Here is a 15,002-nt window from a genome sequence, read left to right as displayed (position 1 = left end):
AGCACTCTCCTCCCCTCTACATTTCCTCTTCCTTTCTGCCACCTCTTCCTTTTCCAATTCAAGGAGTAGAAGGAGAAAGAGAAACTGTGGGGGCAAGGAGGCAGTCAGAAATGGCACCCCACCCCCACCTTAGGCAACTCTTTCAATTGGCCTCCTGAATGGGGTGGCCCTGATAAGGTTGTACTGTAGGCAAATAGCCCTGGAGGAGCAGCTAAATGAGGCCAGGGTGGTGCTTAATGGTTGGGGGAATGCAAATGCGGGAAAAGATAAGAGACTGAGACAAGATCTCATGCCCACCCTCCAGTGATAATTAAACCTTTGTTAGCATACCAGACCTGGCCAGATGATATCAACAATGAGCATGGAAAACCTCACCCTCTCTATTTAGGGTGAATTTGCAAGTGTATGGAAGCTATTCAGGGGGACTCCAGGGGCCATTTCCTTAAGGACTTCTTCCAACCCTTCCTAATGGCCAAAGTCATGGTATGTGTGGGCTTCCTATCTCCCAATTACAAAGACTGGGAGAAGAAGCTGTTCTCAGATATTAACAAGAAGTTTACACAGATAAAGGAAGCAACTTCTATTAGACCCACAACTGTAGATTACAGGGTTTCTTGGGTGTGTGGTAAAAGGGATGTCCACATATCCTCTGTGCTGGGAAGCAGCCAAAGGAAGAACAGGAGGATGAAAAGCCAGGAAGGTTCAGTGAAGTTCCTCCTGAGTCAGGGCTCTTCAACATTTGTGGCCCAGTGATAAATTGTTCTGTGGGAGGAAGGGAGGGAGAGAAAAAGAAAGAGTGAGAGTGATTGCCTTGCCAGGCCTCCTAAGTTCACAGTAGTTGACTCTGAAAACTAATGTGGCAAGCCCTAAACTTGTTTGCTCCGTAGCTGGTGAGCTGGCCCATTTGAAAAGAAAACCACAGCAGAAGTGTGGAGGAAAGCAGAGTGGCAGGCTAGAGTATCAGAGATGCTCTAGCCCACTATTCACTGCTCCATGCTTCCTGTTTCATTCCGTTCCCTTCTTTCTTTCCAAATCAGGGTGATGGAGGTGGGTGGATAGTTCTTCACCTGAGGCAGCCATCTCAGGAGTCCCCATGGGTAAGCCAGCCCTGGTTCTCATGTGTGATTGTAATAAGCCTAGAAACACTGGCTGCAATCCTAGCCACACTTTCCTGAGAGTAAGCCCCATTGAACAAAGCAGGACTTACTTCTGAGTAGATCTGGTTAGGATTGTGCCCACTGTTATCTAGGGGTGCCATGTACAGGTAAAATCTAGGCCTGTGCCCGTCTTGGAACTTACGTCCCCCTCTGCAGCTGATTGGAAAGTGGGAAAGTTACCTTCTCAGGTAACCTCTTGGTAGCCTTGCTTCTCAGGGGCCAAGAGGACCCAGATAAAGAAGCTCAGGGCATCCAGGTGTTCAAGGACATGCTCATTCAGGGACCTTGTTTCCAGTTGGGGTTTTCTGGCTGGGAATGTGTGAGAGCACATGGCCCACATTGCGGCTGAATCAGTTTTTCCGGCTAGAATTGAAGTTGCTAGCATACTTCTAGCATGCTAGAAGCATGATTAAAAAACAAACTACACAGAAAACCAGCATCCAAATCAAAAGTATAGAGGGGATTCAATGGGGTCTTTTCCCCAGAGATGCAGGGCCCAATCCTATCAAATTTTCCAGCACCAGTGTAGCCGCAATGCCGCCCCAAGGTAAGGGAATAGATGTTCCCATACCTTAAGGAGGCCTCTGTGACTGCCTCCCCACTACAGGATGCAGTGTGTGCCCCACTGACACAGCTGCACCAGCACTGGAAAACCTGATAGGACTGGGCTAGCAGTCGCTAGAGTAACACCATTCTGTCCCCCATAGAGATTCATTACAACGGAGGTGGCCATGTTCTCTAGCACCAAAAGATTGCTAGCATGGCGAGTGTGCTAGAAGGTGACCTTAGTGTGTTAGGAGGAGGAAAAAACAACAACAGCTCTCTAGCACTGGAACCTAAAAAATGAACAAAATCAGTGTCAGACTTCTAGAAGAGTCTTGAGCCCCTTGCTCTCTGGTTGGCTGGTGGCTTCAATTAAGGCATAAGGAGGAGGAATGGGAAATTCTGCTAATCCAGCCTAGCAGCTCAGCTTGCTGCCGAAGTACCAAAGTATGATCCAGACAGAGCCTTGAGACATAGGCCCCTGAGAGTAGAGGGTTTGCAAGGGCTGGTAGAAGCCCACAGGCGCTGGGGCTGTGGGGTCAGCGAACCCAGGGTAGTGGCAGATCTACCCGATGGAGGGCAACTGTTACCCTGCACATGCCTGACCTCATCTGATCTTGGAAGCTAGGCAGGGTCAGGCCTGGTTAGTACTTGGATGGGAGACCGCTTGGGAATACCAGGTGCTGTAGGCTTCTACCATAGTCTTTCGAGACTGAAGCTTGCCAACCAGGGCCTTGTTGCTCCAGAACAAGGTACTCCCTTGGCTGGCCTGTATGCCAAGCTAGACCGTAGACACTGAGAACATGTACTCCGCTTGAGGTTTATTTGGTGAAGAACCGTGCCTTGCTATCTCTGGGCGCGTGGTGCCCCCCCCCCATGAGATAGCATGAAACAGTAGAACCTCAATTAAGGTCAGTCGTCCACATATTTGGGTTGAGAGCAGATGTGTAATGCACTGCCCCAGTGCCTGGGATGGTGACGTCATGTGAATCACGTCACATGACATCACTACCTGGTTCTTGCTGCAGTGGCTTTGTGTCCACTCATTCATTTGGCTGTGGAGGCTCCCACGGGAGAAGGAAAGGGGGCCTTAAGCTGCTGGCACCTCCTCCGTAATGAAGGTGGAGACTGAGGAGTGGTCATGCACCTTGGTGCAGCGCCCAGGGTAAGTGCCCCTCAGGCTCTGCCCTAGTTAGGACTCTTAACCAGAGTTTGGTTCCCTTAAGTGCATGAGTTACCTAAAACAAAATGGGCACTGGACCACAGTGGAGTAGGGATGTTGAGTCAAACAGTGGGATAAGTCGGGGTGGGGCCACCACCTAGGTGGTGGCCCCACTCTTTTCACACTAGGCCATCTTAGGCCCCACACTTTCCCAAGTTGATTATACAAATGAGAAAAACAGAATGAGATCAAAGGAGCATTTCGAAACACACACACACACACACACACACACACACACACGGGGGCAAAGTGGTGTGCCTGCAACTCACAGGGCAATCAGGGTGAGCAGCATTGAACTCAGCGCTAACCCGATGATGAGCAAGATGACGTTTTTCTTGTGGAGATAGTCTGGCTGGGACACCACCTCTTGGAGGGAGGGGAAGCTGTTGTGCTCCACCTCTTCAGGCCTCACCCCTGGCGGGGGGTTCAGGATCTCCCGGAACATCTTCTGCAGTTCTTTCTCCCTCCCAACATACTTGGTCGTCACTGTAGCCGAGGAGGGGAAAAGAGGCAGCGGTTCTAAGGCCTGAAGGTTTTGTTCTGATGTGTTGACTTGCATTGGTTATTTCAGGCTGAAATCCTTCCTGAGAGTAAGTCCCACTGAACACAATAGGACTTACTTCTGAGTAGACATGCATAGGATCGTGCCCTAAGAGTCCTAAGCATAAGAACATAAGAACAGCCTGGATGGATCAGGCCATAGGCCCATCTAGTCCAGCTTCCTGTGTCTCACAGTGGCCCACCAAATGTCCCAGCAGGAGAATGGATAGCGGTACATGGAGGATATCCCCGGCCACCTGAGGCAACCGCCTCATTTGGCCTTGCTAATGAGCCAGACTTGCTTCTAAGCTGCTCTGATTGCTTTTGCAGTGGAACTAATAGCAATAAAACAGCATTTCAAAGCATAACATCTAAACCGACCATCTGACTACTCTCAGATGAGCAGGCTGAACTCCTTCTCTGCCCACATACACATCATGGCTTGTACCCCGTAATGGATTTTTCCTCCAGAAACTTGTCCAATCCCCTTTTAAAGGCGTCCAGGCCAGTCACCATCACCACATCCTGTGGCAAGGAGTTCCACAGACCAACCACACGCTGTGTAAAGAAAGTAACCTAGTAACCAAGCATCCCCACCTGCCCTGAAAGATAGCTCCAGTGTGTAATTAATCTGTGGAACTCCTTGCCACAGGATGTGGTCATGGCACCTGGCCTAGATGCCTTCAGAAGGGGATTGGACAATTTTATGGAGGAAAAATCCATCACAGGTTACAAGCCATGAGGGGTAGGTATACCCTGGTTCTAGAAGTAGGCTATATCTGAAAGCCAGATGCCAGGGAGTGAAGGCAACAGGATGAAGGTATCTTGTTGTCTTGAGTGCTCTTTGGGGCATCTGGTGGGCCACTGGAGACACAGGAAACTGAACTACATGGGCCTTTGGCCTGATCCAGCAGGCCTCTTATATTTTTATGTTCTCTTATTCTTTAGAGTAGCCCACCCCTGCAACCAATTCAGATTTCTTACCATTGAGGTAGAAGTATTTTCTGACCAGGATGTCATTTTCCTCTGCAATCTGGCAGGTATAGGTTCCCTGATGGGATCCTAGGGTGGGCTTGATGAGAAGGGAAGTGCTGTAGCCAAAATACAGGTCTTTGAAGAGGGTCAGGTGTTGCGTGTTAAGCTGCAGAGAGAGGCGTGGAACAAGAGATCACGTGCGATGTAGTATAATGGTTAGAGTGTAGGGCTACAGTCTGTGTTCCAATCCCTGCTCAGCCTACTGGGAGACCTTGGGCCATCATCTTCTCTCTCAGCCTAGCCTACCTCACAGGGCTGTTATGAGGAAGTAGGAGGGGAGCCATGCATGTTGGCTTGGGCTCCTCTGACCTTACATCAACATGACAAATTAGCAAATCAGAAACATGCATCAGTGCCCTGTGTTAGGGACCTTAAGCCAGGGATAAGACAAGGGGAAGTTGCTGGCTAACTTAGTGTGCATGTATGCATTTAAAGTGTGGTTAAGCAGGCACGGTGCAACTCCAGGGGAACATATTCTCACAATCCCATCCTTCTCCCCTGATGAAATCTGTTGTGTTCGGCAGATGCTCTTTACACTCACATAACACCAGAACCAGGGGACATCCACTAAAATTGAGTGTTGGAGAGTTAGGACAGACAAAAGAAAATATTTCTTTACTCAGCGTGTGGTCGATCTGTGGAACTCCTTGCTGCAAGATGTGGTGATGGCATCTGGCCTGGATGCCTTTAAAAGGGGATTGGACAAGTTTCTGGAGGAAAAATCCATTATGGCTTACAAGCCATGATGTGTATGTTCAACCTCCTGATTTTAGAAATGGGCTATGTCAGAAGGCCAGATGCAAGGGAGGGCACCAGGATGCAGGTCTCTTGTTATCTGGTGTGCTCCCTGGGGCATTTGGTGGGCCGCTGTGAGATACAGGAAGCTGGACTGGATGGGCCTATGGCCTGATCCAGTGGGGCTGTTCTTATGTTCTTAAACTACAATTCCCAGGAGGCCTTGCAGGTCTCTTGTTATCTGGTGTGCTCCCTGGGGCATTTGGTGGGCTGCTGTGAGATACAGGAAGCTGGACTAGATGGGCCTATGGCCTGATCCAGTGGGGCTGTTCTTATGTTCTTATGGGATGCCAGGATGCAGTGCAGGAAAATGGCAACCAAAATGACTAGGGGGTTAGCTAGAGCAGGAATGTCAAACTCATTTTATAGAGAGGGCTGAAGTTCGCATTCGTGCTGCCTACTGAGGTCCAGCAGTTACATCATTAAGCAGGAAGTGATGTCCTTAAGCAGATGATGGCAAATGACACAAGTGAAAATGTGCAAATATTGTTCATATTTCCAAGACATGAGAGAGGCCATTTATCAAGCTGGGAGAGCCCAATTATAATGGGGGCCAGATAAATTGCTTCAGGGGCCACATTCAGCCTGTGGGCCTTATGTTTGACACTTCTGTGATGGGGCAATGCTACTGCCCCAGTGACAGTTTCTTTTCCTGCGGGGACTAGTGCATGTGTGTGAATTACCAAGTGTCTTGCATCATCATCATCATCATCATCATCATCATCATCATTACACACATATCAATTTCAATCCTTTAATAAATGAATGCATTTTGGGCCTGTACTTTCTTGTATGCCACAAGTCAGGCATAAATACACACAAGAGGACCAGGGGATTGTGGTGATCTGACCATGTCAAGGACTGAAGACTCCATAGAAAGTTCTTAGAAGTTCGTGATGGCAAAGGAAAAGGATAAAGTGGAAGCAGTCAAGGGAGTGAACTGCAGGACACAGAGCCCAAGGGGCACTGAGTCTCATAGATTCTTGATGGACCAATTTGAGTCTGTTATTTCCACCAGGACGGGGAGAGAAAATGGCCAACATGGAACAGCATTTTGGTCTACTCTTGCATTTGAAAAATGGTGACTGGAGGTTGAAGGGTTACCTAATGCCATTCCCATGGGAAGCTCTCAAGCAGGAAGACAGTAGTTGTCCCTTCTTGTTGCCCTGGCATCGTATTGGCACAGATACAATGCTCCTGAACATGAAGGCTCTACAGAACTACAGCAGATTCTACAGCAGATTTTGCCATGAGGCTAGTCTGCTTCATCGTATATGTGTTTCCTCCATTTCTGAGGTTGCCTCCATTCCCCTTGTGTGTGGACAGCACTCACTTGTGGTCATTCAAGAAAGACTAGCCCCTTTCAATAAGTGCAGCCCGTTTCACATTCACCAGAGAAGTTGTAACTGCCTTGGATCTGCGTTTTTGCAGGACTATACCACAAAGGTCACAATGTGGTAGAGTCCTGCTTTGAACAGAGAGTCAAGCAAGCCCCAAATGATGAATCCTCAGAGGCAAATACCTTCAGACAAAGGACATAAGGAAGAGGTATATTTTGCAGAGCACATGTCATGGATCTTTGAAGAGCTAGGGGTTCACATAGGGCTTTGTTAGAAAGCAAGTTTGGATCCCCCATCCCTAGAAAAACCCCAGGCACTTACATCCTTGGCAAATTTCCACTTGACAGTTGTCTCAGCGGGAAGAGCAAATTTCACGTCACATTTCAGAAAAGTCGTATCCCCTGCAGCTTTGTGCACAGCTGTAACTGGTGAAGCAGGAAGGCAGAGGAAGGGTGGAAGGCAGAAATTATTTCCTTTTAAACCAAGAATAATTCAAAACACAGACAAGGAGACTGAGATTGGAGGATGCAGGTGAGAATTCCACTGAGCCAGGAAGCTTTCACGGGGACACTTTGGACCAGCCACTCTTGGTCAGCCTAGCCTACCTCACAGGGCCGTTGTGAGGTTACAGTTGTAGGGGCTGGGGAAAGAAGTCTATATGTTGCCCTTAATTTCTTGGACAGAGAAAAAAAAATTCAATAGCCAAGCTATGAACCCAGTTGGTTGCACTATTTTGATATACAATGTTAAAACTGCCCACAGGAGGCAAGACCGGTACACTCATGAGGCCAACTGAGGCAATTGCCTCAGGTAGTAGTGTTGCAGGAGCCTGCCACCTGCCTCCACCTACCCAACGGTCTCTGCCTGTGCTGCTCCTCTTCCTCCCTCTACTCCCTAGATTCAAAAAGGAAGAGGGAATGGAACAGAGGCGCGGAGGAGAGAAGCTTGCTGTGCTAGAGTGTCCACCAAACGTCTCTCCTCTATACATCCTCTTCTGCACCGTTCCCTTTTCTTTTTTGAACCCAAGCAGTGGAGGAACAAAGGAAGCTGGACAGTCACTGTGCGCAAATCCCTGAAGGAGAAAATCAAGGAAAAGCGAAGGAGTGCACGTACGGGGACAATCAACAGGCAGTTGGCAGTCCATGATCCTACAGGAATCACACTTGTAGTGACGGGCCACTTCCTGGATTCCTGCGAGGAGGAACAACAAACAGACAGAAAGTGTGAGGACTTCAGGGCTGTGAATCAGCCAAAATGCGAGTTCGAATCCGGGATGGGCACTAATTGCTTAAAAAGTACTGTGTGGTTTGGTAACCAGTTCAAAGGCTTTAAACTACAGGTTGACAGCCCAATCCTAAGGGGCAACCCAATCCTGAGCTGCCCGGGGCACCCCTGCTCGGTGGCACCACGAAGGCTGCCGCTGAATCCAGCGCCTCCCGTGCTACCGCGGGAGGTACCTCGGGAGTAGGGGAGCCCTGCAGCCCTGCAGTAAAGTAAAGGTGCTTGTGTAAGGCACACAGCCTTCACAAGTGCCAAGGATCCTGTGAAGCAGAGTTCCGCGGCTCCTCCTCCCACCCGCCCCCCAGCACGCCTCCGGCACGCCCCCCTCTCCGCATCACGCCGGCCTCTCCGCCCCCTCCTTGCGCCACGCTGGCCTCCCCCCTCCCTGGAACGCCTCCGTGCCCACCCCCGTTTGCCATTCCGCAGCCCGGCGGGCGGTTGGAGGCACCGCCAAGCTGCGGAATGCGGGCACCCGCCGGGCAGTGGCTCAGCGCCCGTTGGAACTGAGCCACCTCCAGCGGGAGCCTGGTGGTAAGCCACGCAGATGTGCCTCATGGCACGTTTGCGACTGTGGTCCGCACTGCAGAGGCGCTGCGCGGACCACAGGACTGGGCTCTGAGCCTTGTTATACATGGATTTTTTATACACGGATTTGACTCAACAAGAATGGCCCCTGCAAATGAGAAGGAATGTGCTGGTCCCTGGAGAAGGGGAAAAACGCAGCCCTTTAAAATCAGTTTAAAAAATTGAACAGTCCTTTCACAATAGCCTCCTTAATGAGAGAGAGGGGGCAGCTGACTGACAATCCATCAATCCTTCTCTCTCCAGGTGACCCCTCCCTTTCCCCTGAGTATGTGAAAGAAAGGTGATCACTTTGCATTGGTGAAGGGAGGGGCTGAGTGAAGTACTTGGAGGAAGACTGATTGATGGATTATCTTCTTAATGACTCTTACCTTACATCACTGGAGCAAAGAAACTTTGCTTTTTAAATGGATTTGCTTTAGTGTGTTTTTTGCCATTCACATGAGTTCTGCGAATGGAACCCACAAGAAGAATGAGGCTCAACCTGTAGTTTGAATCCATTTCATACAGAATAATGTCAGACTCAGGAAGAGAATCTGTGTATATAAAAGATCCATGTATAAAACGCTGGACCTGTGTGTGTATATACAGGTCCAGCCTTGTTATACATGGATTTTTTTATACACAGATTTGACTCAGAACGAAAGGTCCCCTGCAAATGAGAAAGAATGTGCTGATCTCTGGAGAAGGGGAAATGATTTTGCCTCGAGGTTGACTCCTGAAGCCTTTTCCACAACTGGATGTAGCCACAAGGCAGTGGAGGTTTGAGATCAGAGTTTTCCTTCTCTTAGATGAGCTGCCTTTCCAGGCTGACGAGGCTTTGTCTCATCACTGCTCCCTCTTCAATTTCCTGATATCCTCTCGATACCGAACTAAACAAACGCATCGGTAAAGCAGCTACCACGTTTTCCAGACTCACAAAGAGAGTCTGGGCCAACAAGAAGCTGACGGAACATACCAAGATCCAGGTCTACAGAGCTTGCGTCCTGAGTACACTTCTGTACTGCAGCGAGTCATGGACTCTTCGCTCACAACAGGAGAGGAAACTGAACGCTTTCCACATGCGCTGCCTCCGACGCATTCTCGGCGTCACCTGGCAGGACAAAGTTCCTAACAACACAGTCCTGGAACATGCTGGAATCCCTAGCATGTATGCACTGCTGAAACAGAGATGCCTGCGTTGGCTCGGTCATGTTGTGAGAATGGATGATGGCCGGATCATAAAGGATCTCCTCTATGGAGAACTCGTGCAAGGAAAGCGCCCTACAGGTAGACCACAGCTGCGATACAAGGACATCTGCAAGAGGGATCTGAAGGCCTTAGGAGTTGACTTCAACAAGTGGGAAACCCTGGCCTCTGAGCGGCCCGCTTGGAGGCAGGCTGTGCAGCATGGCCTTTCCCAGTTTGAAGAGACACTTGGCCAACAGTCTGAGGCAAAGAGGCAAAGAAGGAAGGCCCATAGCCAGGGAGACAGACCAGGGACAGACTGCACTTGCTCCCGTTGTGGAAGGGATTGTCACTCCCGAATTGGCCTTTTCAGCCACACTAGACGATGTTCCAAAACCACCTTTCAGAGTGTGATACCATAGTCTCTCGAGACTGAAGGTTGCCAACAACAACAACAATATATATATGGTGACACGCTCTGAATGGTGGTTCTGGAACAGTGTCCTCTCCAGTGCGCGAAGCCTGGGTAAAGTAGGTATGGAGGATAGGCTGTTACCCATGCAGCAAATCCCCCCTCTCCACGTCGCTGAAATGGTCCAATGGAAAGGCAGAGGCCAATACAGTTGGTTCCAGCGACGTCACAGGAGTTGCCAGAACGTGACTGTGTTCAGCCATGAACTGCCTCAGGGACTCCGGCTCCGGATTTTGCCTCGAGGTTGACTCCTGAAGCCTTTATATATATCCTTTATATATATAAAGTTTCTACTGTGCAGGGTAGAAAGTGCATACTGGATGCACGGTTTCCTTTATACACACACACACACACACACACACACACACACACACACACACACACACACACACACACAGGTTGAGCCTCATTGCCAGCCCCTCTCTCTCAGTCCCCCTCTCTCTCATTAAGGAGGCTATTGTTAAAGGACTGTGTGTGTGTACTTTGTTTCTAAACAAAGTTTAGAAACAAAGTTTATATATATATATATATATATATAGTTTATTTTTATATATTTATAAAAGACATTATATAAAAAGACATTTTTTAAAAAACAAAGTACCTACAAGATAAAAAACAACAAAAATACATTCATCCTACAGTTGGAAGTGGAGTGCCTGATTATTGAAGCCCTTGTTTTGAATCAGTGACTAATTTTTTTTCCCTCTGCTTGTGGAGTCAATTCTGCTTCAAAGAAACTTAGACTGAGAAAGCACATTCTGAGACAGGTTTGGGGTTTGGACTTGGGTTCAGCTTTCCTCCCTGGTGAGAACGGAAAGCGGAAGGATAGCCAGAGAAGGAGAGGATGGGATGGAAGTCATAGGACTAAGAGAGATACTGACAAAACTTGGGTGGGAAAAAGAGGATAAAAGAGAGTTCTGGACTCACCACATGGCGGGATGCAGGCTGCAGCTGTAGAAGAGGGAAATAGTTTTTATATACTATGTACACACACACACCCAAATACATGCATACCCTGTGTATAACAGCAAACTGAACTCAGCAAAAGTGAACTCAGAACATGCTCAATGAAAAACCCAGGTCTTTCATCTCCAGCAAAGGAGTGGCAAAGAGAAGAACAGGCATATATCAAGTGGCAGGGAATTCCAAAGGGAGGGGTGGCAGGATGGAGGTGTCTTGTTGCCTTGTGTGCTCGCTAAGGCAGCCATTTTCAACCACTGTGCCATGGCACACTGGTGTGCCGCGAATGGTCTGCAGGTGTGCCATGAGAGTTTGGGGGGGAGTCATTTGTTAGTAGGGCCAATGGAGATATGATTCCCCCCACCAACAGCATGGTGTGCCTTGACCATTTTAGTACCTTGTCACTGTGCCGTGAGACAAAAAAACGTTGAAAATCACTGCCCTAAGGCCTCTGTGGGCCTCTGTGATATACAGGAAGCTGGACTCGATGGGTCTTTGACCTGATCCAGCAGGACTCTTCATAAGTTCTAATGCACCCCATCCCCCCCCCCGCAGCCTTTCTTTACCTGCTTTCAATTTCACCACCTCTTTTTGAACCTCTCCTGCAGCTTCTGGGATGGCTTGATGATAAGGCACTGTGGGGAGAAAGGGAGGAAGGTGTGTTGCCTTGGAACTTGTGGTCAATAAATTGCCCTTTGCACTGTTGACCTGTATCCAGGCCATCTTTCTGGACAGTAAGTACTTTTTCCAGCCCCCAAGCCTCCTTCCCCCACCCTTTGTACAAGAGATATAAAGAAAGAAATATAAAGAAAATCCTTAATTCATTTGTAGGCAATTGGGTTTGTGTTGTTGTTGTTTTTTTAAATCACGAATTCCACTTCAATCCCATGCTTCCTTCCAGGAGCTTAGGGCAGGACAGATGGTTCTTCTCCCACATTTTATTTTCCCTGCAACCCTGCGAGGTAGGCCAGCCTGAGGACAATAGCTGGATTAGGTGAACTAGCGAACCTCAGAATTCTACTCCAAAACTCTAACCACTAGGCAATATTGGCTGTCAGAGGACATAGGAAGCTGGCTTATGATGAAACATAGGAGGGTTGCCAAGGAGTCTCTAGGGACCCGAATCAATCCCCAGGTGACTTCTGAAAGGACTTGGCGGTCCAAAGCTCATGGCCAAACTACATGTGCCATTAAACCTGTCGCAAACTGCGCCTTAACCAGAAGTGGACCAGAAATGACCCCTGTATGCCCAAACACAACCACAGAGGGCCCTAATCCTGCTCAGGACTATGGCGTGAGGTGACAGAGGTCTAAGACTTTTCTCCTTGTGCTATTTGCATGTGGAAAAATCCCCGTCTTGATGAATCTGTTTGCTTTTATTTGCTGGGGGGGGGGGGGCGCAGTTGGCATCAAAATGTCAACCTCCCCTTGCTGTATGCCATGATTCCAATGCAAAGCAGGACACCTAAAATGGAAATATTGCTGTAAGTCATTTTGAGCCCTCTGGGCAGGGCAGGATCAGTAACTATACATAGCTCTGTCCAGAGTCCTACACCTACCATTGGCCATGCCTTTCTCTTCCAGGTAAAAGATGACCTTGCTGAAAGTGTCCTTCAACTTTTCTAACTGGAACATAGCTGGAGAAAAGAGAGAAGAAGCTGGTGAAGGGGGTCCTCCTTTCTCATGGGGGGTGGAGGCTCAAGGGCAGAGCCTATATGCAAAGGACCAGGGCTGTATAAATCAGGGGCAGGGCCTTCTTGGGGGTGGGTCTAAGCCAGGGGTGTCCAAAGTTTTTGGCAGGAGGGCCACATCATCTCTCTGACACTGTGTTGGGGGCCGAATTAATTCACATTTCACATTTGAATAAATTTGCATAAATGAATATACTATAGGTGGGGCTTGTATGAATGAATGAAGGTCTTGCAATAGCTTAAGGCCTATAAAAGTCCTCGCACAAAGCAAGGCCGGCCTTTCCTTCAAGGCCACTGCTGCATCACAGACGTGGGAGGGAACCTTTGTCCCACAGCTCATGCAAGAGATCAAACAGTCATCTTCACACTGAGAGCAGTTATGTCAGGCCAGCATGGGCTCCAGCAAGTTTCCAGAGGGCCAGATGCTCACTGGAGACTGGGGGCTCCCCGCGGGCCAGATTGTGAGTCCCTGAGGGCCACAAGTGCCCCCCTGGGCCAGGGTTTGGGCACCCCTGGTCTAAGCATTAGCTCAGCTAATAGTGCAAGTCCCTAAACTGAGCAGAAAATATTTTAAAGAAAAGTTACCTGCTCCAATTGGAAATTGATCTTGGATGCAAGAGCTTTCTCATGGTGTCACACTCATTGTGGGATGGATTTCCTAAACATATTTGCCCAGTATTACCTTTTTTATCTTTTACACACCAGTTGGAATCTATGGTGTAGTGGTTAGAGAGTTTGGATTAAGGACAGCCAGGGTCAGCTCTGGTGAGGCTCACTTGGGGAGTTATTGTTGAGATGTTAAATTCTCCCCCTCCTCCTTTTTCTTGTTGCATCTTTCACATGACAATTTACATGGGATGGAAGGACAGGTTCCTACCCAGAAGGTCTTGCAGTCTGGGAGCTCCAGTAAGGAGGTGAAAACTGAAACTTCAGAACATAAGAACATAAGAACAGCCCCACTGGATCAGGCCATAGGCCCATCTAGTCCAGCTTCCTGTGTCTCACATCGGCCCACCAAATGCCCCAGGGAGCACACCAGATAACATAAGAACATTCAGGTTCAAGCTTGAAGCCTGGAAACCCTAAAATACCTGCAGATCAGAATCAAACTTGGCATAGAAAATCTGGAGTGTGCAAAGCATTTTACGTGTATCATGTGGCTGTGATCATACCTGTCAGGCAAGCCAATATAACCCCCCCCCTTCTGCAACTGAGCCTAAGTAGCTTGCCAAAGGCCCTCAGCTGAGTTCATGGAAGAGACAAGATTTGAATGATTTGAACAGAGACAAGATTTGAAAGTCCTGATTCACAGTCCTGGCTCAGCCACTACTTTGCACAGGCTCATTGCACTTCTTGAGGATCATGACCACAAAAAGCAGGGTTTGTCAGCCACGATATTCCGGCACAGGGAAATGCCTTTGTACAGCCTCCTGCGTGCAAAATTGGATGGCACTCACCCACCTGGATTTTGGTGTAAGGCAGGAAGGCTGTCCGCAGGGCCTCGAGGCAGGCGCCATGCTGCGGGCTCTGGTGGCCCAAGAAATACTGACACACACGGAGGCGCTGGGCTTTGGTGGAGAAGCAGAGCAGGCAAGCGGTCACTTGGGAGGACAAGGCTAGCCAGAGGATCAGGGCATAGACTGAAAGCATCACCCGAGATGGGGTCCAGAAGGGGGCCAGGTTGTCCCTTGGAGAAGAGCCACACCCAAGAGCCTTCTGGTGATGTCATAAGGAGAACCCTTAGATGATATCATAAGGGAGCTTGACAGATTGGCTGGAGTCTGAGAGCATGTCAATTTTGAAGTGGCAAGGTGTGTGCCAGGTATACTGAGCATGCGCAGAGTGCCTTAAGCAGCCACAACCACTCCTTGTGTGCCTTAGATTAGGAGAACAAAGTTGAAGGTCATGACTTCTGCAAAAACTTGTGCTCACCTGCTCCATTCTTTATATAGACAAAGGGCCCAATCCTATCCAACTTTCCAGCACTGGAAAGGAGCAAGGGACCCACTTTTCGGAATTACAATCTGTCAGAGCCTGCCAGGAGTAATGTCATTAATCTGGAAGTGATGTCATGGGCGGAAATGACATCACCAAGCAGAAAATTTTTTAACATCCATACAACAAAATCAAATCAATCAATCACTTAAGTAGATCAAAAGTTTGCAATAAGTTTAAAAATTTATTTAAAATAAAGAAGAACCCTTCTAACCCTCCCAA

General features: G+C 48.6%; 1 protein-coding gene across 1 annotated transcript; it reads right to left on the bottom strand.

Moving 5' to 3' along the window:
• Positions 1 to 3,187: 3,187 nt before the first annotated feature.
• Positions 3,188 to 14,435, bottom strand: SPACA6 (sperm acrosome associated 6). The gene is made up of 7 exons (XM_066638060.1): positions 14,243 to 14,435; positions 12,654 to 12,731; positions 11,661 to 11,729; positions 7,746 to 7,823; positions 6,954 to 7,057; positions 4,447 to 4,603; positions 3,188 to 3,408 (listed from the first exon to the last, which is right to left on the bottom strand). The coding sequence occupies exons 1-7, from the start codon at positions 14,433 to 14,435 to the stop codon at positions 3,188 to 3,190; spliced, it is 900 nt and encodes a 299-aa protein (XP_066494157.1).
• Positions 14,436 to 15,002: the final 567 nt, after the last annotated feature.

Source organism: Tiliqua scincoides, chromosome 10 (genome assembly GCF_035046505.1).
Source record: "Tiliqua scincoides isolate rTilSci1 chromosome 10, rTilSci1.hap2, whole genome shotgun sequence".
NCBI lineage: Eukaryota > Metazoa > Chordata > Lepidosauria > Squamata > Scincidae > Tiliqua > Tiliqua scincoides.
Note: the sequence above shows the minus strand (reverse complement) of the source record. Positions and strands in the feature narration are given on the sequence as shown.

Coding starts and splice junctions, on each gene's coding strand:
- SPACA6 (XM_066638060.1), bottom strand. CDS start 14,435: ATGCTTTCAGTCTATGCCCTGATCCTCTGGCTAGCCTTGTCCTCCCAA. Junction 12,732..14,242: donor TTACACCAAAATCCAGGTGG/GTGAGTGCCATC, acceptor TCTTTTCTCCAG/CTATGTTCCAGTTAGAAAAG. Junction 4,604..6,953: donor AGTGGAAATTTGCCAAGGAT/GTAAGTGCCTGG, acceptor CTCTCTCTGCAG/CTTAACACGCAACACCTGAC.